This window comes from Arachis ipaensis, chromosome B7, assembly GCF_059453495.1.
Source record: "Arachis ipaensis isolate K30076 ecotype BB chromosome B7, ASM5945349v1, whole genome shotgun sequence".
NCBI classification, from domain to species: Eukaryota; Viridiplantae; Streptophyta; class Magnoliopsida; order Fabales; family Fabaceae; genus Arachis; species Arachis ipaensis.
The window spans coordinates 139947348-139973212 of record NC_142442.1 but is presented as its reverse complement, the minus strand read 5'-3'; the positions used below and the strand labels follow the sequence as shown (position 1 = coordinate 139973212).

The following is a 25865-nucleotide window of genomic DNA, read 5'->3' as shown; positions in this document are numbered from 1 at the left end:
TTTTAAAACCGATGTGATTTCAATTTATCAATTGTCGTGTCTTATCAACCGTCGCGTCTGTTTGGCTTTTCGCAATTATATGTGGAGAGCAGTTACATTGGTAACGGCGTATTCTTTTAATAAGTGAGCCATTTTACAATTATTCCCCTAGTATCTTTACATTTTCCTCTTTTCTCTTTCTTTTCTTTCGCCTTCTCTAAAACTGTCGTTCTTTGTTCTTTTGCGCTTCCTTGTTTAAACCCTTTGGCTTTCGTTTGTTGGTGCTTCACAACGTTCGCCTCTCTGTTGCTGGGACTCCCTCCTTCGTTACTTCTTTGGAAAGTTTAGTTTCTCCTGGCCTATATCCCTTCTTCGTTTTTCCAGTATTCTTTTGTTCGTTAAATATACTGTATGCTTGAGAGGGAGATTTGGGTAGGTCTCTGTGGTACCTTCATTGTAAGAAACTTTAAAACTTTGTGTTTTTGTTGTGACTATTGGCTGTTTTCTGCTTTGTTTGGAGAGGACTGTTTTTTTTCGAACTTGTTTTTTATGATTTCTTTTCTTTGTGTGATGTAGGTATATCCCCTTATATATCTTTTCTTATTTCTAAGAAAATGTCTTCCCGAGTTTCTGAAGTTCTATTGAGATGGGTAGACCCCTCTGTCCTTTCTGAACATCCTATAGTAGATAGCGTCTTTATAACCGAAGTCCGCAAACACCATAGGATTTGTAGTTCTGATGCCGACGAAGTCAGATACGAAATAGTGGGCCCCGACCCAGAGGACCGAGTTTGTTGTGGGAGGATTAACGATTCTGATTCGCATTTTTTCTTTATGTACAACTGTCTGTTTACCCGTTTGGGGGTTGCCTTTCCTTTCTCTGATTTTGAGATAAAGGTGTTGTCCCATTGTAGGATAGCTCCTTCCCAGCTTCATCTCAATTCCTGGGGTTTCCTTAAAATTTATCAACTCGTCAGCCATGAACTCGGATTTCGATTTCTTTAAAAATCTTTTTCTATCTTTTTCATTTAACAAAGCTTTCCAGTGCTAAAAATAAGCAACAGTGGGTTTCCTTTTGAGCTATTCAAGGCTGGAAAGTTTTTTCTATTTTTGACGAGTCGTTCTACGACTTCAAGAATTTTTTTTTTCAAAATCCAAGCTGTTGAAGGTCATCATCCCTTTTTCTTGAATGAGAACAATGAACCCCGCTTCCCCTTGTACTGGGTAGAGACAGCCCCGTAGAAAAATACAACCTAGTAGACTTGGAAGAGGTAGAGGAGGCTGTGGTTGAGTTTTTCCGAGAGGCTTGGGGGCGGGCTCCAAATCGATTTCTTCTTGGATCTCCGAGCTTTGTCCGGGCTGAGCTAGGTAGCTTTTTTTTATTTTATAGGTGTTTTCGTATTCCTCCGATTTGTTCACCCGACTTGTATGCTAATTGTTTCTCATTTTCTCTTTCAGAAAAAATGAAAAGTGGGTCAAAGACAGCTTATCTTAAAGTGCAGGAGGCAAAAAGGAATGCACGCATCTGAGCTGCTCAGGCGCAAGAGGGCGGGACGTCGACTACTTCTTCTCCTCACAAGTTAGAAGCAGGGATGGCCTCTAAGTCGGTAAATCTTCCCACTCCTCCTCCTCCTCCTCCTCCTTTTGTGCCTACTTCTCCCGTTCTTCCCTCCTCGGATCCTATTTCCAAGAAGCGCAAGACCTCGGAAGCTGGTGCCTCTAATGTGGGCGACACCGGCTTTGATGGCTGGGGTGAAGTTCAGTAAGAAGCACATCATTTCCTAATGTTCTTTTGGCATGGATGATGCTTCTATCTGAACTCACCTCCAGGTCTTGATCCGGGGGAGAATTCGGACTTGCGAGGGTTTGCACTTCTCTTCTCGAGGAGTTGGAGAAGACTCCTTTGAGTACGACTCAGCATTCTTTGGAAAATCTCTAGGGGAGAATTGCCATGTATCAAGAAGATGAGAAGAGACTGCAGGAGGAGAATGCTCGGTTGAAGGAAGAACTCTCCCGGTCCCGGGAAAGAGAGAAGCAGTTAATGGGCTCCTGTGCAATGGCTGAGAGTTTGAAGGAGAAGGCTGAGCAGAATTACGTCAGTGTCTTTTCGGCCAATATTGACTTGAAAAAAGAGGTGGAACAACTTCGGGAGGGTTATCAGGACTTGGAAGACTCCATTGTTGAGGGCACTGAAGAGGTGTTTAGGGTGCTGAAATAACAGGTCGGAGTTATTGCTCCCGACTTGGACCTGTCACCCCTTCATCCTGACAAGGTTGTTGTCAATGGAGAGATAGTTTTTCCTCCTCGTCCTGAAACAGACTCTGAGTTGAAGACGGCGGGGCAACATATGATTGAATCCTCCCTCGTGAAGTCGATTTGCTAAGTTCTTCGGCAGCTCCCGAGGTGGTTCCAACTTCTGATGCCGAAGAGATCCCGCCAATCCCTCCAACTCCTGCAGCTGTACCGGTCTCCTTTCCTACCAATGACCCAAATCCTCTCCTTGGTCCAAAATGATAATGTTACTAAGGCCTGACTTATGGGTCTCTTTATGAACACTTTATGTATTTTTATTGATGGTTCCTGACACTTGGTCATTTTTAATAGTATCGTTAACAACAACTTTATCGTTTTTTGGTCCTTTTTTAATAGGACCTTTAACAAAGTAGCCGTTTTTTGTTCATGCGATGAAGCTTTTGTTGAATTATCTTTAGTTTGCGAGGCTTTTTGAAAAACCTTTACTGTTTTGGGCTTTACTTTTGCAAAGCTTTTGAGAAAGCTTTTACCAGATGATCTCTAAGTTATATGATTTCGCTATTATTCAGTGTAAGGCTTTTTGAGAAAGCTTTTGCCAGATGATCTCTAATCCAGTGCAAAGTTTTTGAGAAAACTTTTTGCTAAGCAATCTCTATTTTGGTAAGGCTTTTATGAGAACACCTTTACCTCCGATCCTCTAAGGGACTTTTGTATTTTTTGCTTTCCATTACTTTGTTCGCATACGTTCAACTTCGCTTTGCTTATTGAATCGTTTTCATAAATTAAGTTATTTTTGCGATGCATTTTGCTCTGCTCAGGGGCTTTCCGACTTGTAAGTCATTTGCCTTTTATGACCGAGTTGTTATGCTCGTCTTTTTACAACCTCTTTACACCGACTTGTACCTCGTCACTTTATTCTGTTGACCACATAGGTCGGACAACAGATTTTTGCGCTTTTTCGAGCTTAAGTCAGTGCGTATCGTAGTAATGGTAATGGAAATTCTAAAAAAGAAAATAATAAAGGGAGAGATATTATTATTAATGAAATGTAACTTTACAAGGATGCTTTGGATACTAAGGGAATAAATTTCATGCCTCTAGCCCTTGCTTTGATGTCTCGTTAAAACTCCCTTAAGGAAAAACCCTTTTTGGGAAAAAACCATAAAATCAAGAAAAAGAGTACATCAGGGAGCGAGGTTCGCTTCTAGCTATAATACTTTTTCATATTGCAAGCATGCCATGACCTGGGGAGCTCGGTTCCGCTCAGGTCAGACACTTTATAGTAACCTTTTTCCAGGACTTCAGTTATCTTGAGAGGTCCCTTCAAATTTGCAGCGAGCTTTCCTTTGCCTGACTTGTTTATCCCGATGTCATTCCGATTGAGAACTAAGTCGTTTGTGGCGAAGCTTCTTCGAATGACTTTTTGGTTATACCTTGTTGTCATCCTTTGCTTTAAGGTTGCTTGTCTTATTTGCGCTTGCTCTCGGACCTCTGGAAGTAGTTCGAGCTCTTCTTTTTGGGCTTGGATGTTGTTAACCTCATCATAGAATCTTACCTTTGGACTCTGCTCATTGATTTCTATTGGGATCATGGCTTCTACCCCATATGCAAGTCGGAAAGGAGTTTCACCGGTGGTTGAGTGAGGTGTAGTTTTATAAGCCTATAGTACTTGAGGGAGCTCTTCAGCCCAAGCTCCATTTGCATCCTGCAGCCTCTTTTTTAATCCTGCTAGTATAACTTTATTGGCAGCTTCGGCCTGGCTATAGGCTTGAGGATGCTCCACTGAAGTGAATTGATGCTTGATCTTCATGATGACTACCAAGTTCCTAAATGTAGAATCTGTGAACTGGGTGCCATTATCTGTGGTGATAGAGTGGGGAACCCCGAACCGTGTAATTATATTCCTATAAAGGAACTTCCGACTTCTCTTTGCTGTTATAGTGGCCAGTGGCTCTGCTTTTATCCACTTGGTGAAGTAATCCACTCCTACAATCAGGTATTTGACCTAACCTGGCGCTTGGAGAAATGGTCCGAGTAGATCAAATCCCCATTTTGCAAATGGCCATGGAGAGGTTACACTAATAAGCTCTTCGAGGGGAGCGACGTAGAAGTTAGCATGTATTTGATAGGGCTGGCACTTTTTGACGAAGTCGGTAGCATCCTTTTGCAAAGTCGCCCGGATGATTGGGCTCGAATGAAAGGCCCAAATGTTGGAGGAGGGTGGTCTCCGATTTGTCCATGTCTGGGAGCTGCCGTCCGAGTTGTACAAATGCATTTGAATAGGTGGGGGGTGGTACCTGCAAGACACTCCGATGCCTAAGTCAGCAAGGAGTTAAGCAGGTTTAGAGTATTGTAACTTAAATGTACCTGAGTGTATCAGGGTATTTATAGGAGATGAGCCAATAACCACCATTGAAGTAGTTCCACTTCTGAGGGTGGATAACTATCCCTTTATCTTAGGGTTGTTAGGATCTCTCTTCTGGAAGTGGGTGATAGATTCTGAGAGGCGGTTACTCACTTAGTTAAGTGTGAGCTGCCTATTTCAATCTATTCCGACCTCTTAGAAGAGGTCGGATACATGGATGAGGCCATTCTTTCTGATTGGGCCTTTTAACTTTACTGGGTCTGACTTATATTTTGGGCCAAGGTATGAACACCAACCTTTGACACAAACTGCTCATGAACATCACACAAAAACTGAAAATACACCGAAAATATTTCCAAAATAAACCAATTTATAATTTCAAATGCACCGAATTTGGGAAGAAACATATTCATCAAAATAATAATTCAGATTCAAAACTTCTACATTACATTCAAATTCAAACCATCAACCATGAACATCAATTTTCACAAACAGAAACAAAATTATGCAACTACAGAATCATAAATTACTAACGAACTATACTAACTAGATTTGAACCAAACTTCAGCCACTTGATTCGATTCAAAATAATAATCTGATTCGCCTTAGTTCAACTGATAGTCTGAACTTAAAAATACATAAAAAAATATTTCCAAAATAAACCAATTTATAATTCCAAATGCATCGAAACTCAGAACGAAACAGATTCATCAAAATAATAATTCAAATTCAGAACTCCTAAATATATTCAAATTCAAACCATCAACCATGAACAATAATTTTTACAGACAAAAACAAAATTATTCAACTACAGAATTATAAACTACTAATGAACTACATTAACTAGATTCGAACCACACATCAGCCACTTGCTTCGATTCAAAATAATAATCCAATTCACTCTGGTTCAATTGACAGTTTGAACTTGCATCGTTCATTGTCTTCGAAAATAAAATACCTATTCAAAACTTCAAATTAGATAAAACAACATTGATCTTGAATGCAGAAAACGAAGAGAACACAGAGAAGGAATAGAACGCAGAAAACATTGAGAACATTCGAAAAAGAAAACAAAATCCACATGAAAAAGACAGCTATATATATTCGTGCATTAAGTCAAAAGTTTGTTAGAAGTACTGGCGCATGGAGGTGAATTAGGTTAAAGTTGCTTGATTGGACTTAGTTGATTAAATGACTTGGATGTAGAGATTAATTGTTTACGAAATAGTAATCAGTTAATAACATTCTTAGATTTAAACCCATAAATTTAAGGGTAATTCACACTAATAAATCATTTCAGCCTCAAAATTACACCAATGTTCTATTTTAATTTTCGTTACATGCATGTCCTAAATAATTTTACGCAAAATAATTAAACTCGATTTATACTTCTTCAATGTAAATCGAATCAATTGATGTCGATTTACCATGTATCACCTTAAATCGACATCAATTGATTCGATTTACATTGAGGAAGTGTAATCGAGTTCAATTGTTTTGATTTACATAGCATTATTCAACATGCATGTAACGAAAATCAAAACAGGACATTGATGTAATTTTGAAGCTGAAATGATTTATTAGTGTGAATTACCCTAAATTTAACTTTCAGATCTTGAAGAAATTAATGGTGGCAATGGGACGGGTTTTCTCCCTACCCGACTCCGTCCCGCTCTACAATAACTCGCATAGAATTCACCTCACTCTTATTTGTAGGTAGTAAAAAATTGAACTCTAATTCGCTCCGGTGGGTACCCGCTCCTATTTGCCTCTATCATTATTAAAATCCAACAAATAAAATTAAATTTCAAAATTTATATAACCATAATCACATACATAACATAGATTAAAACAAAAATTTAAATATGATACAATATTATTAATCATTTTACTAATTATTTTATATATATTACATATTAAAATTATATATATACCAGGTATTACCTAAACCCGACCTCGCTCCCACCCTGCCTAAGACCCTATCATGCACTGGAATGGGTAATTACCCGTTTTGAGTAAGTAGGGACAGAGTAGATACCGACAGATTCGAGTAGTGTTACCATATGTAAAAGAAATTACCATCCTAATTATTATAAAAAAATTACAAATTAAAAATTACTGTGTATAAAAATGAAAAATATATATAATGGCAATTCAATAATATTCATTTTGTAATATATAAATTTTTAAGATTTTACTTAATTTATATCTAAAATGTAATTAATAATCCATTAGATCTCCAAGAAAAAATAATCAATCGAATCTTATATTTTTAAGTTTTTAACAATCCATATTATTAAGAATAAATAATTAAATTAGTCTCCAAAATTTTATTCATTTTTGTCACTTTCATTAATGACGTTGAAATTAGTTTTTTTTATCAAAGATAGGGAGACTTGAATCCACACCTCTTAATTAAGTATGGAAAAACTATGTCATTTGAGTTATAACTCATTAGCATCAAAATTAGTTTATGTAATATGTTAAGTGACATTATATCATATACTTAGTAGTCCTAATTGAAGGCTAACATGATAAGTTTATAAAATTAGATCAAATCAATCTCAAATTATAGAATTCCAATGTCCCTCAATCATATTTTGATTTCATCTAATTTCATAAATGATCATGTATGTATGTGTTGTAGTATCACTTAATGTGTTACATTAACATATTTTGACGTCATCAATAAAAAAAATAACAAAAAAATTAATACGATTAATTTAAAAATTTTAAAAGACAAATTTGATTAAAAAAAATTTTAAAAACTAATTTAAAAAAAGAATAATGTTTCAAAAACAAATTTAACTATTTACCCATATTATTTGAGTTATATAATGGCAATTCCTGTTATATTCCTTGATTCGAAAGGCACGCACGCCAAGAGAGAAAAGAGGGTGGCGTGTGCTATATTCTCTAACGGTCTCACTTCATTCTTCTTCTCTGCAATCTGAATTACACAGAATCTCTCTGCTCTCTCATAGTAGCATTTAGGGTTCTTCCCGTTCCCAGGCATGACAATTCCAGAAAAGAAACCCAACAAATTAGTGCCTTTCACGGAACAAGACGCTGCTAGAATCGCACAAAGGTGTTCTTCACTTCTTCTTCTTGTTTTTCACTCTTTTCTCGAATTTCGTTGAGATTTTTTTATTGAGAACTTTTGTGGTGTTGCAAAGGTACGATGCAACGACGGTGTTAACCTTACTTCAGGAGGTGGCTCAGGCTCAGTGTCCGAACGCAAAAATTGATTGGAATGAATTGGTGAAGAGAACCTCAACTGGGATCTCTAATGCCAGGGAGTATCAGATGCTGTGGCGGCATTTAGCCTACGGTCATGCCCTTGTCGACAATCTCGAAAATGGCGCGGAACCTCTGGTATGTGTCACATTGATGTGTGGACTGGAGCTACATTATTTGAATTTTGCTTGTTTTGTGAAGATCTGAATCTGATTGTGATTGTGATGAAACTCTAGGATGATGATAGTGACCTAGAATATGAGGTTGAAGCATTACCCCCAATAAGTCCGGAAGTAGCATCAGAGACTGTGGCATGTGTGAAGGTGAAGGTCACTGGCCCTATACCTTCTCCAATTATACATTATATCTAGATTTCTTGCCTTAGCTGGTTACATAGTGCTTGTTTAATTGCATGTTCTCATGATTAAATTACATTTTATTGAATCTTATCCCTACCCTAATTTCCATATTTTACTTCTGATCGAAGTCCATAATATATTTTACAATGTTTTGCAAATCTGTTTCATACTGGACAAATATAAGACTAGCAATTGTGCTATTCTTTAACATTTCACTGGCATGTTTCTGTGAATTGTTCATTCCTTAGGTAATGATTGCTTCACTAAGTGAATCAACACCTAGTAGTTCAACAATTGAGGCTCCACTGACTATACATGCTCCAGTTTGCAATTCATCTAAAACTTCTAACAAGGGCTCACAATCCTCTAGTTTGATGCAAGGAACAGAGATTATTTTTCCGGTTACTATTAAGAGACAGACACTGCCAGCTGTATCATTGACAGATAATATTGAAAGCAAGGGATTAGATGGTAGCAACATGGCTTCCAAAAAGAGGAAAACAGCATGGTCAGAGGAAGAGGACAATCTGCTACGAGATGCTGTTCAAAGATTTGGTGAAGGGCATTGGGCTACCATTGCAAAAGGAGGCAACTTTCCTGTTAAGAGAACTGCTAAACAGATATATCAAGTAACTATTTCAACCTTAGCTTGCAAATTATGTGATCTTTATATCAACTGTTGTTATTTAGTTTCTCAGTATGCAAGTGAATGTTTAATTCAGTGTAAAGCAACATGTTCATCACTGGATAATCAATTTTTTTTTTCAGTAGGCAGTAAAGAAAATGAAACAGAAGTTAGTAGGGGCTTTAATATCACTTTTTCAGATGTGTATTTTGTTTGTTGTCAATTTGTCATAGCTCTAAAAGTAGAACAACTCACTCAAGGCAATTTTGAATGATGGACTATGTATTAAGATCCTGCCATCTTGTATCATATTTTAAATTGTTTGGTTTGTTTTGGACCTACCATATCACCAAGATTCATTATATGCATGCCATTATTTATTCTATATTTTATCCTGGGCTACCCAAATACTTGCAGAGGTGGAACTTTTTGCAAAAGAAAGATGACAGTACCAATTCAGGACCCATCTTGACCAGCACGCGTTATGATACTGCTGAACAACAAGCAACTCGTCACTCATTATCTTTAGCCCTTGATATGCCATTAAAAAAGTTAACTGCTCCCGGAATGACCAGTTACGGTGAATGTCTTTTCTATTTTGTATTAAATTATAATTATAAAAATACAGTAAAACTTTAATCATATTCCAGAATTTGCTATATTTCTTTGGTCCTTATCATCAAGAGTCTTGGGTTCAGTGATTGTTGACCTTATTTTATTGTGGCTCTAGCTGATGATTGGGGAGATGTATTTAGTGCCTTGTTTGAAGACCACCTGCTAGTTGCTAACTTTACTTTCATCAACTGCTATTTTTTCTGGGGATATGTGCTTATGCTTCTTTCAAATTCAAATTCAAATGGCAAGATAAACTTTGATTGTCAGATGTGTCAAGCTATAAGGTTCTCACAAACTATGCGTTATTTTGTTCGTACTAATTTAGTACTACTTTGGCAGCCTTGCTCATGTACTATGAAAATTACTGATATATCCTATGTGGGTTGTCATATTTATTTGCTTTAAAATTTATATATATATATATACTTTGTGACAATAATATTAGATGTAAACAATGTTGATGCATGATTTTTTTAGAAAATGTGTTAGTTTTAACTCATTGACTAACTTTTGGTTTGAATTGTTTCAGGTAGGAAAACCTTGAATATGTCAGGTAAAAATTTGTTGCAGCATGTTGCTACAGAGTCTTCACCGCTTCATGGTCATGTTGTACCACCTCAGCATCCTTCTCAAGGGTCTTTTGTGGGGTCTTGTAGTTCCTCACTGAAATCTACATTAGTTCCTGAAAAACCATTGCTGGAAGTTCATCCAACTCTTAACGGTACAGTAAAAGGTGCCACCATAGTTTCTGGTGCCCAAATAGTTTCAACGTCAGATTCTGGATCACAAGTAAAGGTTTCACATAGAAATGTGGTTGCTACAACAAGTAGTTGTTTGGCAAAGTCATCAACTCCTGCGTCATTGCCTCCGGAATCAAAGGTACAATTTCAAACAGATCCGAGTTCAGCACCTGTTTGCACCCAATCAACTGTTGTACTTGCATGTCCTGCATCATGCATTAAGCCAGCTAAAGCTTCCTCTTTGACAATGGAGAAGTCGCCTGAACAGGAAAAACATGATAACTCTGTCGTTTATAAAGCTCCAACAAAGCAAGAAGTTAGAGTTTCTAATCTTAGCCCTCTCAAAGAAGATAAGACCATAGTAATGGAAATTACAAGTAAGGAAGTAATAGAAGATAAAATGATAATAAAAAATCAAGTGGGAATAAATCAGGGAACTGCTAAGGATACAAATTTAAAATGAGGATCTTGAGAATCATCAAATGGCTTATGATAGCAATATGAGTATATGACAAGGGGAACCTGTGATTTAGATCAAGAGAAAAGCTGATCTTCAATCAATGGAAGATTTGGGGATCAAATCATGAATAAGAAACAGGAAAATTCTGTTGTATGGAGCTAAAGATGAAGGTAACAATGGTCTGGATTTGCTGAACAATCAACAAGTGGTACTGAATTTAGGTGACTAGGTTGTACATATGAAAATTTTCTTTATTGTTTCTTTCCCTCTTGAAATCTTAACCACAAAGCTGTGATTTGAATTCTTAGTCAGCTTAAAGAATAGGTAGAACCTTAGTTCCATTGGTAAATTAGTTTTAACATCCTGTTAATATATTTTCAAATGGGATAATAACATAACTCGTACCCAAATTTTTTTTGCGAAAACATTTGGTTATTATTTATAGGGTAAAATACTATTTTAGTTCGTTATGTCCTTTTTTGTTTATATTTTTGTTCTCCGGTGTCAAAATTAAAACTAAGAGAAATATAAAAGACTAATACAAATCTCTAACCATAAAGAAATCTATCTGTCTTATATTTTTTGCAAGTTGATACTCTTACTTTTTTGCAATTAGAGAATGACATCTCTTCTACTTATTCTATTTGCCACATAAGCTCTTTTGTCAACTTGTAATTTTTATAGAATTTTGAATTTTTTTTGTTATCCTTCCTCATCTAATGACATTTACTAGCATTATCTCCTAATTAATAATGAATTTAATACCATTATTAAATTATTTCTTAAGAAAAAAATTGTCATATTATTTATTTATCACTAATTAATTCGATTTATTAAAAAATTACTTTATTCTTATATATTTTGCATTATAGATCAAATAAATTATATATTATATTTTCATTATAGATTTTTTAATTTTTAATATGAAATAATAAGTTGTGAAGTTAATGAATATTCAAGATCAAATAGAAAAAAGATTGACTCTTGAAAAAAGATTGTCTCTTTTTTCTTATACTTAATCAAAAATTATACCTAAACAAATACTTATACTATAAATTGATAGAAGTAGATCTTATTATACTACCGAATTTATTATGATACAATTCTTTATTTTAAGAGTTAAAAATACTACTTAAATAAATACTTCAATATATATAAAATAGAGTGAACTACTATTTCTATCCAAGAAAGTTGAAAACGCTGACATATCTATCCATAGAAAATGAAAATTACTATTTGTATTTATGAAAGATTGATTTTTACAAGTAAAATTATCCAAATCCTAAATAATTAAATAAAAATTTCAAACTTTTCTTGGTGAGTCTCATTCTCTTCAATTCTTCATCTATAGCTCTCTCCTTGTGTCACAACTCACCCAAAATTAAAACCTTTTATCCCAATTTGTTTTCCAATCATTCACTCGGAGGAAGGAGAAAAATCGTAAAAAGAGAGGGAAGGAAGAGGCGAAGGCACAGAAAGCCACTGCCACCACTATCGCCGTCGTGGGTTGACGAGGAATTGAGGCAGAGGTGTTGAACCCGAGGAGAGAAAGAGAGATGGAAACAAAATGCGAAAGGGGGGATGAAGATCGCGAGGAGATAGCAATGACAGAGGTGCTCCTGCGGTAGTTTTCGTCACGGCTAAAGGAGGCCGCCGCCGAGCTGCTCCCCTCCCTACGTTGCTGCTGCTGCAACCACCTTCTCCATGCTCTGCTATGACTCTGTGGGCTAAATATCGCGAGAAAGTAGCAACGACAGAGATGCTCCCGCAGTGGTTTCCGTCGCTACTGAAGGAGGCCGCCGCCGAGTTGCTCCCCTCCTTACGTCGCTGCTGTTGCAACTACCTTCTCCATACTCTGCCATGACTCTTCCTTTGTTATGAAAGAGAACAAGAAGGATCATCGGGTCTAGCAATAGCAGCGTCTCTCAAGGAGACAACCTTCTCTGGCAATAGCAATGGCGAAGCATGGACTTTGCTGCCTCTACTTCTCTGTATATCTCGCTCAGCTCTTTATCTCTAAATTTGGTGAATGTTTTCATTCCTTTTGTTTTAAAAAAAAATTTGAATATTTTTTTGTTATTGTTGAATTTGAAGAATTTGATGTTATTGAATTTTTAAAAAAAAAATTATGAGGTGTTAGTGATGGCAATGGTGACTATGAAAAAGGAGGTAGTGGTGGTGAATGCAGGGTGAGCGCTAGTGTAGTGGTAGGATTAGAGGGTAATTTGAGAAATTTATTTAATTATTTAGTGTTTGGATATTTTTGCTTAAAAAAGTCAATCTTTTATGGGTACAAATGTTAATTTTCATTTTCTATGAGTAGATATGTCACTGTTTTCAACTTTCATGGATAGAAATAGTAGTTTACTCATTAAGATTTTATGGATATCTTTGTTTGATGTGAAATTTGACTACGCTTTGTAGGGTTCACGGATGTTGACGTGGAATCACTTACTGCCACTGGATCCGTGCAATCCTATTGTGGAGGGGCATATACGGGAGACTGATTTTTATCACATTTTCAAATTGGAGTAATTCAGTGTTTGGGAGCATTAGTTAACGCACTAATCGAAAGATGGCACCCTGATACGCATACATTTCACCTTTCGGTTGGTGAGTGTGCTCTCGTATTGGAAGATGTGGCTATAATTCTTAGTCTTCCGATTAATGGTCTTCTAGTGATAGGAGTGATTGTAAGTAGTTTCAATACCTTAGAGGCTGAATGTTTGAATCAGTTTGGAGTTGCACCTAGGAAGGCCGGTTGCAGAGGAAGTTTCATAAAGTTGATGTGGCTACAGAATCTGAAAGACCGTTTAGTATTGAATGATGAAATTGGAATTCAGAGGTATTTAAAGTGCTACATCATGTTATTATTCGGGACGATCCTGTTTGGAGACAAGTTTGGGACAGCGGTGCACTAGAAGTTTTTGTCTTTGCTGTGTGACTTTACCAGTATCGGTGAATTTAACTGGAAATCAACATGCCTAGCGCACTTGTACAGATCTCTTTGTAGGGCATCTCGTTTCGACTGTAAGAAGGTCGATTGTTTACTAACACTTTTACTGACTTGGGCCTGGATCCATCTATCGTTTCTTGCACCGATTCTTGGCAACCCCGACTTTTTCTGTTGCAAACAAGTAAAATGTTGTCTTTACAAGTGCAGTCACAGGGAGATTGTGTGCACCCTTTAAGACTGAATTGATGCACTCCACTAGATTCGTGGTCATATGACCCCATCGGTAACCACCATCCAATGCCAATGCATATTGTTCACGTGAAATTTGGTTTAACCAGTTAGTGTAAGCCTCGCTCCTTTCTCGTAAACGCTGATAACGCATCTCTTATTCGCGAACAGTCCTCGAATATCCTGCGATATAAATCAGACAAGTACAAAGACCACGTGTAAATGAGATTCAAAATAATGGTAACTCTAACAACAACAAACTTCAATATCATATGTACTTATGTTGACGATAAGCTTTTGCAAGTACAGTGCCTTGAACTTTCTCAAAAAGTCAACTCTATATGCCTAACGTAAAACATGTAAAAAACTCTAGGAGATGACCAAGCTCCGTTACTACGGGCGATAGTTGAACTGATAAAATTGTGTCGGTCAGAGATAAGTCCTACATCATCCCGAGTCACCACATGTTGTCACAAATTACTAAGAAAAAAGTGTCACGCATTAAAAGCCTCTCCCTCCATAATCGCAAATGCAATATGCACGATATTATTGTTATCATCCTATAAAACTGTAACCAATAGACAACCCTTATATGTTCTATACAAATGAGTCTTATCTACCTGGACAAGTGATTTGCAATGTCTGAATGCTCTAATACAAGAGTAATAACCCCAGAAGACTCGATGTAATACCCTGATATCAGTAATCAAGTCATCGCCTTGATATGCAGGCATAGTTTCAAAATGGACGGCAGTTGATGGCTCTTTGTGACACATGACTTCAAACCATATAGGCAAAGCTTCGCACGATGCTCTCCAACTTTCGAAAAATTTTTTCAGCTCCTTTTATTTTGCCAACCATGCTTTGCAATACTGATAGTGTAATTAAACTTCGACTGTACTTCTGCAATAACTGATTTCACCTTTATAGAGGGCTCAGCCTCTACCAACGGCTTTATTGCTTTTGTAATTGTGTTGGAATCCAGTTTCGAATAATCTTGAGAAATGGTGACTTTGGTATAAGTGTGATTATCATTATACCTCCTTATAACCCAACAGTACTTTCTGCAGATTATGCTAATCCTAATCAGCCAACGTACACTTGGCATAAAATGTCAACGGTTTCAACTCATACACCCGGTAGTCTACACCTCTGCGGATGGTATAGTCTTTCATCGCCATAATAGCAGCTTCCCTGAAACTGAATTCCATTCTAACGGCAAATTCACCATCCGCCACAACAACAAATTCCGCTACAACGACACCATGCGATAAATATTTAATAAATAAATATTAAATAAGTTAAATTAAAAGTGAAATCTATCTATAAATTATAAATCATAAATAAATCATTATGAATTTATATTAAATTTATACACATCAAAAATAAATATTCACTAAATTAATATAAATATATACATATATTTATTCCTAATCAAATAATTATCTCAATTTTAATCAAATAAATACAAAAATACATAAATAAATACTAATTAAATTTAACCAAATAAATAAATAAATACATAAGATTAATATCTTAAATTTAACTAAATAAATACATAAATAAGTACTAATTAATTATATTTTCATATATCACATAATTAATTAATCGATCAATGATATAAAAAGTAACAAAATTCTAATCTCTCGTATAAATATCCAAATTACGTACCTGCATTCATATATTTAGCAAATTCTCGTGCATGTATGGCCTTCAAATTCAATGCAGGCATGAAAATGGTTCCTTAAACGCATGTTGGTTTGCTAGTGTATTTGCTACTTTTGCCATATCTGCCTCCATAGTGCCGTCAGCTTAATCTTCGTTTTCATCTGGACCAACGATCTCGTAGTTGCTTTCAAACTCTTTCTCATTGTCGCTATTGTAATCTTCCCGGCCCATTCAATATTTTGGTCAGCCTCAGATTGTTCGAACTCAATATACAACTCAATGAACAACATTTGAGAGCGACTTTCAATATACATTGAAGACATCTCTTACATGCTCACTTCATTAGTTACATATTTGATTTGAAATTGAATAAATCCACCAAATACCAATATAGGATACCTATATAAAATACATGACATTCTTCTTGATAGTTGAGAATCGATTTTCTCACAAATTATACCTTTTAGTTCTTCAAGTGAGAGTGTGAATGGAATAACAATATCTAATAAATTTTCACATACAAATTTCACTCATTCGAAGGATGTTTGTAACAAAATTTTACTATAATAATATACTTTTAGTACAACTCTATCACCCATTTTTTTCTCACATAAAAAAATTTTGAAACACAAAAAAAAAATACGAGGATGAGAGTTCTCCAGAGCTGAAGAAAGAAGAAGACGAGAGATCTAACAATTGAGGTACAAATTGTAGATATATAGTTATACAAATCGATTGGTCTGATTTCTATTTAAGCAATAAAATAATTTTTGAAGACAAATCGGATGATCTGATTTGTTCTATCACAAGATAAAAAAAATAAAAAAAATACTAAAATCGGGCAGTCCAATAACTCCATATAATTTCAAAGTTTTTTCCTAACACAAATCGAACCGTTTGATTTGTATATCAATTTTCATTAACAAAAAAATTTAATGGTCTGGTTTCTTTTATATAAATTTTAAAACGCAGCCGTCACATCATGGTCTAACACATTCAAGCCCTATAACAAAGCACAACACACGTACAATCTTCATATTGAAAAAAACTGAGTCTCAATTCGAACCAACCGATTTCACGGTTAGAATTTTTTAAAATTTGTAAAACTAAAAAAGGAACAATTCAATTAGTGGAATGAAACTTTTGATTGCTAAAACTCGAATTAGAGAGTCCGATTTCATATTTAAAAGCTTTTAATTTTCAAAAATGTAAATAGGAAGATTCGATTTGGATTTTCTTAAAAAAAATTAAATACAAATATGCGGATATGATTTCTGCACATCATCGTTAGTCAACAAAAAATCAGAAGCTCCAATTTCCGCTTTTTAATTTACATATGGCTCCATCAATGGAGCTTGGCGTAGATATGGGAGAGGGGTGTGCTAAACATTTTTGTGGTGTCAGTGCCAAAGCTAATCGGACCCTGCGAGTTGGGTATGAGTAGGTAAACGGACCGTGCGAGTTGGCAAGCATTACCCAGTCAGACCCTGCGACATGCCATACCCAAACGGACCGTCCGATTTCGGTTGAACCAGACGCATGGTCCGATTTCTTCTATTCAATAGACACGCGTCGCGCATGATTGGATCCCAGTAGCGGTGCCCTGAAAAGCAAACGAATCCAACTTACCTACTCTCACCATCCGAACCCATTGTATCATTTCACTCTCAACATTACTCGCTCCCAGCTTCTTCTTCTTCCTCTCAAAAACGGCCTGAAAGCTACTGCTTGAAGAAGGAAGAACATGCCAAAGAAAAATAAATTTAAAGATGTTGATCGACCTGAGCTTCACATTATTCATTATCTTAGTCATTCTGATTATGTAAGTGTTATTTATAAGTTTTGTAAATTTTTTATATTTATAATTATTATTGTTAGAAATATAGTTATTATGATTATTGTTAGAAATGCAAGTTAAAAATATAAATAGAATGATTATTAAGATATCTCCATAATTGTTAGATTTTGTTAAAAATTTGTACGAGATTTTTTTGTAATTTTTTATTATAAATATTATTATTAAGAAATTTGTTATTACTATTATACTTGCTGGTTTGTTGTTATTAGAAAAATATAATAGTTAACGGCGGTAGTTAAATTTTAAGAGAGAATGTAAAATTTTTTGTAATAGTTGATTAAATTTTATTACTATCTGGCTGATTTATGTAGCGTATGTAAGTGTTATTTTTAGATTTTAGAAATTTTTTATATTTATAATTATTATTGTTAGAAATATAATTATTATGATTATTGTTAGGAACGCAAGTTATTAATATAAATAGAATGATTATTAGGATATCTCCGTATTTGTTAGATACTTATAAAAATTAGTCTGAAATATTTTTTCTAATTTTTTATTATGAATATTATTTTTAGGAAATTTGTTATTACTATTATGCTTGCTGGTTTGTTGATATTAGAAAAACGTAAACAGAACGGTGGTAGTTATATTTTTAAGAGAGAATGTAACATTTTTTGTAACTTTTTATTAAATTTTTATTAAATTTTATTATTATCTGATTTATGTAGGGTGTGTAAGTGTTATTTGTAGATTTTAGAAATTTTTTATATTTATAATTATTATTGTTAGAAATGTAATTATTATGATTATTGTTAGAAACGCAAGTTAGAAATATAAAATAGAATGATTATTAAGATATTTTCGTATTTGTTAGATATTTATAAATAGTAGTCTGAAATTTTGTTATTTTTTATTAAATTCTATTTTTGTTATAATTGGAAAAAACCGTGTAAATTTCTTAAGATTTTTTAAAAAAGTTTAAAATTTTGTTACTATAACTGGTATGGATGAAGTTAAATATTGTTGTTATTGTGAGAAATTGTCGGGGGTCATGAATGATAAGTGGAATTATTTTTATTAAAGCACGTTAGGTTTTAGCATGAGGATATTTAAATTTTGTTTGTTCTAATCATCATTATTAGCAAGTTAATTGTTCTTACCGTTGTTGACGAAATATGAAGGATACCGGCTAGTAATATTTTTTGATAGTTGAGGAAATAATGTTTGAATGATAGTAAATCAGTAATTACTATAAGATATTATGGTAGATGTTGTAACTTCAGAATTTTGGTTAGAAATTTTTGCATTGATAACTGTTTTCTTTAGTTGTGAGTTTTGAATAAAATTAAGGCTTAATAATTAATTTTAGAAGTACGAATAATTAGCGTTAAAAGGATTTAGTAAAATGATTCATGATAGTCATATATTAAATGTTAATGAGCTGACTATGAATTTGTTATCTTTTTTGTAGAAATTAAGAATGTTGACTTGTAATCACCCACTTCCTCCGGACCGGTACAACGATAGGGCGGAGGACCTTTTACGACTTACCGGTTTCTACCATGCATCGCAGATTGGGGTAGTTCAGTGTCAGAAAGCATTGGTGAATGCTCTGATTGAACGTTGGCATCCGGAAACACATACGTTTCACCTTCCCATTGGTGAATGTGCCGTGACTCTTGAAGATGTGGCTCTAATTCTTGGTCTTCCCACCGATGGTCTTCCAGTCACAGGGATGACAATGAGCAGTTTTGAAGCGTTGGAGGCGGAGTGTTTGATTCAATTTGGAGTTGCACCGCGTAAGTCGGATTGTAGAGGTAGTTGCATAAAACTTACCTGGCTACGAAATCTAAAAGAAAATTTAGAGTTGACCGATGATATCAGTATACAGAGGTACGTGAGGTGCCATATTATGTTGCTGATCGGGACTATCTTGTTTGGGGATAAGTCTGGGGCAGGTGTGCATTGGAAATTTCTACCCTTCCTGCGTGATTTTGTTAGTATTGGACAGTATAGTTGGGGAGCGGCATGCCTAGCACACCTCTACAGGGCATTATGTCGGGCATCTCGTTATAACTGCAAGGAAATAGATGGTCCACTAACACTTCTACTCTGTTGGGCTTGGATGAGGTTGCCATATCTATCGCCGCTACCTAGGGAACCACGAAGTTTTCCTCTAGCAAACAGGTAATAATTTGTCACAATAGCAACATATGTTGATATTTAAGATTCATTTAATGCCTGTTGAGCTAATTGAAAATATCATATTAGGTGGCGGAACTGGGAGCGTGGTGACCGACGATATAGATATCTGAAGTTAGATCACTTTAGGAAGGCATTTGACGAACTTCAGGAAGGACAGGTGTGTTTTAATTAAAGAAGTATTAGTTTCCGGATTAGGGTCTGAGACATAATTATAAAGCATTGTTATTGTAATTGGCATTGTGGATTGTGATCATGAGGTTCCTTTATTTTTTCCAGTTTGTTTGGGTTGCTTATGCTGTGGATCGCGTGGATCCGAACATCATTCCTCCTGAAATCTACATGCAGTCGGTTGTTTGGAGCGCTACAGTTCCGTTGGTATCATTTGAATGTATCGAGTGGCATGCTACCGATAGGTTTCGGCGACAGTTTGGTTTTGTTCAGGGACTACCTAGTCAGGAGCGGAATCTAGACAAGGCGCATGGAGAAACCCTGACTGGTCCCAAGAATCTAAATTGGGCCACGGAACGGAGTCATTCAATTTGGGTGATGCATTGGTCAAACAGGTATAACTACGTTCTATCTGAGCTTCCCATGCCTTCACATCATCTACTAGATAGTTACATCCATTGGTACCGAACAAAATATGGGAACCACTTGAACTTGTCAAATCTTGTGGGTCAAGATAATGATGATGGTGATCAGGAAATGGATGAGGGTGATCAGGATATGGATGAGGATAATCAGGAAACCGATGATGGTAGTCAGGATATTGACGATGACAATGAAGAACAAGAGCCACGTTCGCCGCATATGTTACCACCAAACCCGATTCCAGAAGAACAACCTCAGTCCTCAAGTCAGTATGTACCTCAGACATAATTCCCTCCATCAGTTCCAATAAGTCAACAATATTGGGGAACCTCACAGTTTGAAACAGGAGAAGGAGGTTCTTTTAGCCAGTTGCTTGGATTCATGTCTGTAGATCCTGGACTATCACATGATGGCCATCAGCCTGAGTTCATGGCAGGCAGGTATTCATTGGATGCGAGGTACCCGGGGCATACCTCATCGGTTGCTTCTGGGGGGTTTGTGTCGGTTGACTCTAGTAGGAGTGACGGTGGAAGCGGAGCTTTCTTTACTCAGAACCCTAACCGTGTTTTCATGGGACTCATTGAGGAAAATGCTAACACACTCGAGAAAGAGACCGATGCGTATCTCGTGGATGAGCCGGATGACGAGGGCGATCATGAGGATGATGAAATAGAGGAGTCCGATGAGGATGAAGAATCTCGTAATGATGGTATTATGTTGTGTATTTTACTTTACATGTTCGATTAGTTATTTATTTTTTGTTCATAGTTCGCATCTCTGTTTGATTTTTACTAAATGATATGTGGTATATGTGTTGCTTAGATTACCAGATGCACTTAATTTTACTTGTTTTTTACAACTTGTAAACAGGTCAGGCACGCACTCTGGATGAAACATCCAAAGGTTACAATCTGAGGATTGATCCACCACGTCGCAGTGCTAATCGCTACACTCCATCTGTGTTGAAAAAGGCGGCCAAGAAATGCAAGAATTTTGTCAAGGATGTGAAGTGGGCTATGAGAAAGTAATTGTAGTGTTAATTATTTACTTAAGTATTACTCAGGTGGACTATGTTTAGAGTAATTTGTCTCTTTTGGACATTATGAACAAATAACCCTATTGTGTGTTTAGAGTATTTATGCATTAATGACCTTATTCAGGTATTACTGGTCTGGACTATGTATCTTGGCTACATAAGATCTGAGAATGTTGCTATAGATATCATGTCAATGTACCTCAGTTGGAAAATTGAGATCATATTATAACAAGCAACAGGTATACTAGATGTAGTGTTGTAAAAATTGGACCGGACCGGCCGGTTCAATCAGAAAATCCGTGAACCGGAACGCGTGTTCAACAAGAATGCAAATTATAATATATTTATATGAAACGTATCAGTTTTAATTTTTAGTACGAACCTGTAGTATATATTAAAATAATAGATATAAACTACCAAATAACTTATAAAAACTCAAACATAAATACTACTTTAAAATAAAAACAAGGGTAAAGTATACTTTTTATCCTTGAAGTTTGGTAAAAGTTTCAAAAATACTCCTAAGTTTTATTTTATTTCAATTTTGTCCCAAAAGTTTTCGATTTGCATCAAATATACCCTCGACAACTAAATTTTCAAAAAAATTAAGACCAATCTAACAATAATGCATGAAAATTATGCTTGATTTGCTTGTGATGAAGGTTGTTCTTGTGAAATTGTTGTTGAATTGGTTTTAAATTTTTTGAAAAAATTAGCCGTCAGGGGTATATTTGATGCAAATCGAAAACTTTTGGTATAAAATTGAAACAAAATAAAACTTAGGGGTATTTTTGAAATTTTTGTCAAACTTCAGGGACAAAAAATATACTTTATCCTAAAAACAATTTAAACATGTTATACAACGTTACATAGTGGTCACATTTCGAGTTATTTAATACAATGTTACATATATGAGGTGAAGTTACCTCAAATGGACAACCCATGCCACACTAGTCCCGTGCTACACCCACCATACTGTGAACCTACTGAGCATCTCCGCCGGCATGTGTACTAGCTGACTGACGGCATCTGCTACGACTATGTCCCTCAGCTCCACAGAGCGTACATCGCCTAGGACGACGTAACATTCGCGTGTCCATCTCATTCAAGAAGCGCGTCATCCTGGGGCGACCTTTCGAGACGCGTCTCAGAAACGGATTCGGTACGAAGCGAGGACCGTTGTACGCAGGCCAAGTAGTCGGGTTACCTAGTGGCCTAAATCTTGCTCGGTACACCCGCCGAACTTGCTCCATCTTATACACATCATTCACATACAGTTTCCAATCCAGTCGCTGGTTGGCGCAACATGCGAACACATGTCTGCAGGGGATCCGGTCCACCTGGAACTCACCACAGTCACATCGAAGGCCACGTAGATCGACTGCAAACTCCAGTCCGCTTGGCATCTCACGTACCTCAAAGACCTCATTCTGCCGGTCAAAGCAACTGACCTGAATGTTTCCTGATGCAAGTTGGTTTGCATGCAATTTCGAGGTCACGACATCGGAGAACACATGGCCAGCATTAATCCGCGCTTCTGCCTCCGCTCTTTTTCTGGTGAACAGCTCGTTTAGCCTGTAGAATGTTGCCTTGACAAGAGCAGTAACGGGAAGATTGCGTGCACCCTTCAACATTGAATTGATGCATTCCACTAGATTCGTTGTCATGTGACCCCATCGGTATCCACCATCAAATGCCAATGCGTACTGTTCGCGAGGAATTCGGTCTAACCAGTTTGTGTACGCTTCCCCCCCGTTCCCGTAATCGCTGGTAACGCACTTCGTATTCCCGTACCGTCCTCGAATATCCTAGAGGAATGCAACAAAAAAAAAATAAATGTAGATGTCAAAACAAATATTGAAGGTTATGTCTGTAAATAGGTTAAAGAAAATTTAGTGAATGGTTACCAATGTTGACGACCAATTTTTGGAGGTACGGTGCCTTGAATTTTCGCAGAAAATTCAACTCTATATGCCTGATGCAGAACATATGAAAAGCTCTAGGAGGTGACCAAGCTCCGTTACTGCGCTCCACAGCTGCATTGATGGATTCATGTCGGTCAGATATTAGACCCACACCATCCCGAGTAACAACATGTTGACGAAGGTTACTAAGGAAGAAGTGCCATGCATCAGAAGTCTCTCCCTCCACAATAGCAAACGCAATTGGGACGATATTGTTATTGCCATCCTGTGAAACTACCACTAGTAGACAACCCTTATACTTTCCGTACAAGTGAGTCCCATCCACCTGGACAATTGGCTTACAATGTCTGAATGCCCTAATACAGGGGTAATAACTCCAAAATACTCGATGCAGTACTTGAATATCACGCACCAACTCATCGCCTTGATATGCAGGCATAGTCTCAAAATGGACAACAGCTGATGGCTCCTTATGACACATGGCCTGGAACCATATAGGCAACGCTTCAAACGATGCCTCCCAACCTCCAAATATTTTTTCCACTGCCCTTTGCTTAGCCAACCATGCTTTCCGGTAACTGACGGTGTAGTTGAACTTCGACTGCACTTCTGCTATAATCGACTTTACCTTCAACGAGGGGTCAGCCTCAACCAATGGCTTTATCACTTCCGCAATTGTGATAGAATCCAGTTTCGAATGATCTTGTTAAATGGTGGCTCTGGTACAGGTGTGACTACCATTATACCTCCTTATAACCCAACAGTACTTCCTGCTGATCATGCTAACCCTGATAAGCCAATCACACCCGGACCCATACTGCGTACATTTCGCATAAAATGTCAATGGCTCAGACTCATACACCCGGTAGTCAACGCTTCGTCATATGGTATAATCCTTTATCGCCTTAATAACAGCTTCCCTGGAACTGAACTCCATACCGACGGCAAATTCACCATCTGCGACAATAGGAGCCTCTGCAATTGAAAACCACCATAGGAAAAATCAAATAAAGACACTGAGATTTCAAAACCAATAATATGGGCAAATCTACAGTCACTGCCTCTAGTATGATTTAAATCCAAATCTTACAACATGTTATTATGTCACTCTAATTAAAAAACGAACAACAGCAGAAGATATTAAAAACGGACCGGACATGCCAACTCGACCGCCAAGCCAAATGAACCGGAACCTAACCGATCCGGTTCACTAGGTTTTAACCATTGAAGGGATCGATCAACTGCGAATGATAATTAGAAACTCACGTAATAGTTACTAATCATGTTCGAGAGAATATACTTATTACCTAATAAGTACTTATACTATACATATATAAGTGAAAAAAAATCATTGTTGTTATAAAAAACATACATTTCAACTTTGTGATTTATCATTGGTGCTATTTTTTATTTTGTTATTTACATAGAACCAGCGGTTGAACCAGTGACTCAGTCACCTGAACTGCTCGACCGCCGGTTCGATGCTGAGAAAGATGACATCAATGCATGATTATATAATGGCAAATAAATACTAATTTATTCATAACTATATCGATATCTGTCTAAAAAAAAAATTCAAAAACGAGGTCTTACGTACCTGCAGTCATATATTCCGGAAACTCCGGTACATGCATGGCTTCCAAGTCCAAAACTCGCATGAATGATGGCTCCTCAAACGGTACTTCGTTTGCGAGTGCATTTGCCACCTCTGTCACATCTGGAGCCGTATTTCCATCAACTTGATCTTCATCTCCATCTGGACCAACAAACTCGTAATTGCTTTCGAACTCTTCTTCACTGTCACTATTATAATCTTCCCTTACAATATTCTGGTCAGCCTCAGATTGTTCAAACTCAACATACAACTCGATGAACGTGATCTGAGTCCGGTTTTCAATATACATTGAAAACATCTCTTGCATGCTCGCCTCGTCCGTCACATATTTGGTTTGAAACTGGATGAATCCACCAAACACCTGTACGGGATATCGGTAGAGAATACAGGATATCTTTTTTGCCCTCTCAGAATCAACCTTTTCACATATCACACCTTTGAGCTCTTCAAATGAGATGATAAAAGGAATAACAACATCTAGCGGATTTTCACAAATAAATTTTATTCCTTCAGATGTTTGTAGTAAAATCTGACCAAAATAATATACTTTTAGTAACACTCTATCACTCATTTTTGTGGAAACCCCAAAAAAAACATAGAAATACCAACTAGATTTTCAACTTTAACAGATGAAATAAAAAAGAAAGGAGAAAGAAGAACACAAGGGGCAGCCGCTCAAGTTCGGGACGAAGAGTCGAGTAAGTTATGAGTTCACTTCTCACTTTTATATAGGCCACTTATTACAACTCGTACCCTTCGACTAGGTTAACATGATTAAAATAATCGTATAAAACGCACTCGGACCCTACGACTTGAGCTCCCACTTCACCAAAACATTTTCCATTTCCACTCAAAACGAAGGGTCCGAGTTCTTCTCAAAAATCTAGCCTTGAACTCGGACCATGCGTCTGCACCACACTGAGGGTCCGATTAGTTCACCCCAGATTTTGCTTCCCTAAACCATGCAAATCGGACCGTGAGATTTCCCATGCAAATATTCAATAACAACGAAAACCCACGGTCCGAGTGCTTCTTTGTGACACTGCCAAAAATCTGTCCCACATATACGTCTAGTACACCATGCTTCCATATCCAAGAAAAGCACACATTTGGTTTCCATTTCGATAAAATTGAGCCTCCAATTTCTTGTTTTCATAGCAATAAAGTAACACACCTCTATTTTAACATCTTGTGAGACAAAAAAATAT

At 36.6% G+C, this 25865-nt stretch overlaps 3 protein-coding genes across 4 annotated transcripts; 2 read left to right on the top strand and 1 right to left on the bottom strand.

The window, feature by feature from the left end:
* Positions 1–7457: 7457 nt before the first annotated feature.
* Positions 7458–11057, top strand: LOC107606216 (uncharacterized). 2 transcript variants are annotated; one of them, XM_016308233.3, is made up of 6 exons: positions 7458–7684; positions 7773–7971; positions 8070–8156; positions 8441–8821; positions 9235–9391; positions 9962–11057. In XM_016308233.3, the coding sequence occupies exons 1-6, from the start codon at positions 7611–7613 to the stop codon at positions 10633–10635; spliced, it is 1572 nt and encodes a 523-aa protein (XP_016163719.1). In that variant the 5' UTR covers positions 7458–7610; the 3' UTR covers positions 10636–11057. The 2 variants fall into 2 exon arrangements, with proteins under 2 accessions (XP_016163719.1, XP_016163718.1); XM_016308232.3 differs by having other exon boundaries at positions 7463–7684; positions 9235–9397.
* A 9453-nt stretch (positions 11058–20510) lies between these two features.
* Positions 20511–21109, top strand: LOC148554337 (uncharacterized). Its single transcript, XM_088493117.1, has 2 exons — positions 20511–20790; positions 20952–21109. Exons 1-2 carry the CDS (start codon positions 20511–20513, stop codon positions 21107–21109), a joined length of 438 nt encoding a protein of 145 aa, XP_088349243.1.
* Positions 21110–23380: 2271 nt separating this feature from the next.
* On the bottom strand, positions 23381–25228 carry LOC107607911 (uncharacterized). The gene is made up of 5 exons (XM_088495115.1): positions 24640–25228; positions 23947–24017; positions 23769–23859; positions 23440–23708; positions 23381–23398 (listed from the first exon to the last, which is right to left on the bottom strand). The coding sequence occupies exons 1-5, from the start codon at positions 25226–25228 to the stop codon at positions 23381–23383; spliced, it is 1038 nt and encodes a 345-aa protein (XP_088351241.1).
* Between the last annotated feature and the right edge of the window lie 637 nt (positions 25229–25865).

Excerpts from the sequence above, each read along its gene's own strand:
- LOC107606216 (XM_016308232.3), top strand. The coding sequence starts at position 7,611 with ATGACAATTCCAGAAAAGAAACCCAACAAATTAGTGCCTTTCACGGAA. Across the intron at positions 7,972-8,069 it reads AAAATGGCGCGGAACCTCTG|GATGATGATAGTGACCTAGA; the intron begins GTATGTGTCACA and ends ATGAAACTCTAG. Across the intron at positions 8,822-9,234 it reads CTGCTAAACAGATATATCAA|AGGTGGAACTTTTTGCAAAA; the intron begins GTAACTATTTCA and ends AAATACTTGCAG.
- LOC148554337 (XM_088493117.1), top strand. The coding sequence starts at position 20,511 with ATGGCAGGCAGGTATTCATTGGATGCGAGGTACCCGGGGCATACCTCA. Across the intron at positions 20,791-20,951 it reads TGAAGAATCTCGTAATGATG|GTCAGGCACGCACTCTGGAT; the intron begins GTATTATGTTGT and ends ACTTGTAAACAG.
- LOC107607911 (XM_088495115.1), bottom strand. The coding sequence starts at position 25,228 with ATGAGTGATAGAGTGTTACTAAAAGTATATTATTTTGGTCAGATTTTA. Across the intron at positions 24,018-24,639 it reads TCCGGAATATATGACTGCAG|AGGCTCCTATTGTCGCAGAT; the intron begins GTACGTAAGACC and ends TTTCAATTGCAG. Across the intron at positions 23,709-23,768 it reads GTATAATGGTAGTCACACCT|TGATAAAGCCATTGGTTGAG; the intron begins GTACCAGAGCCA and ends CAATTGCGGAAG.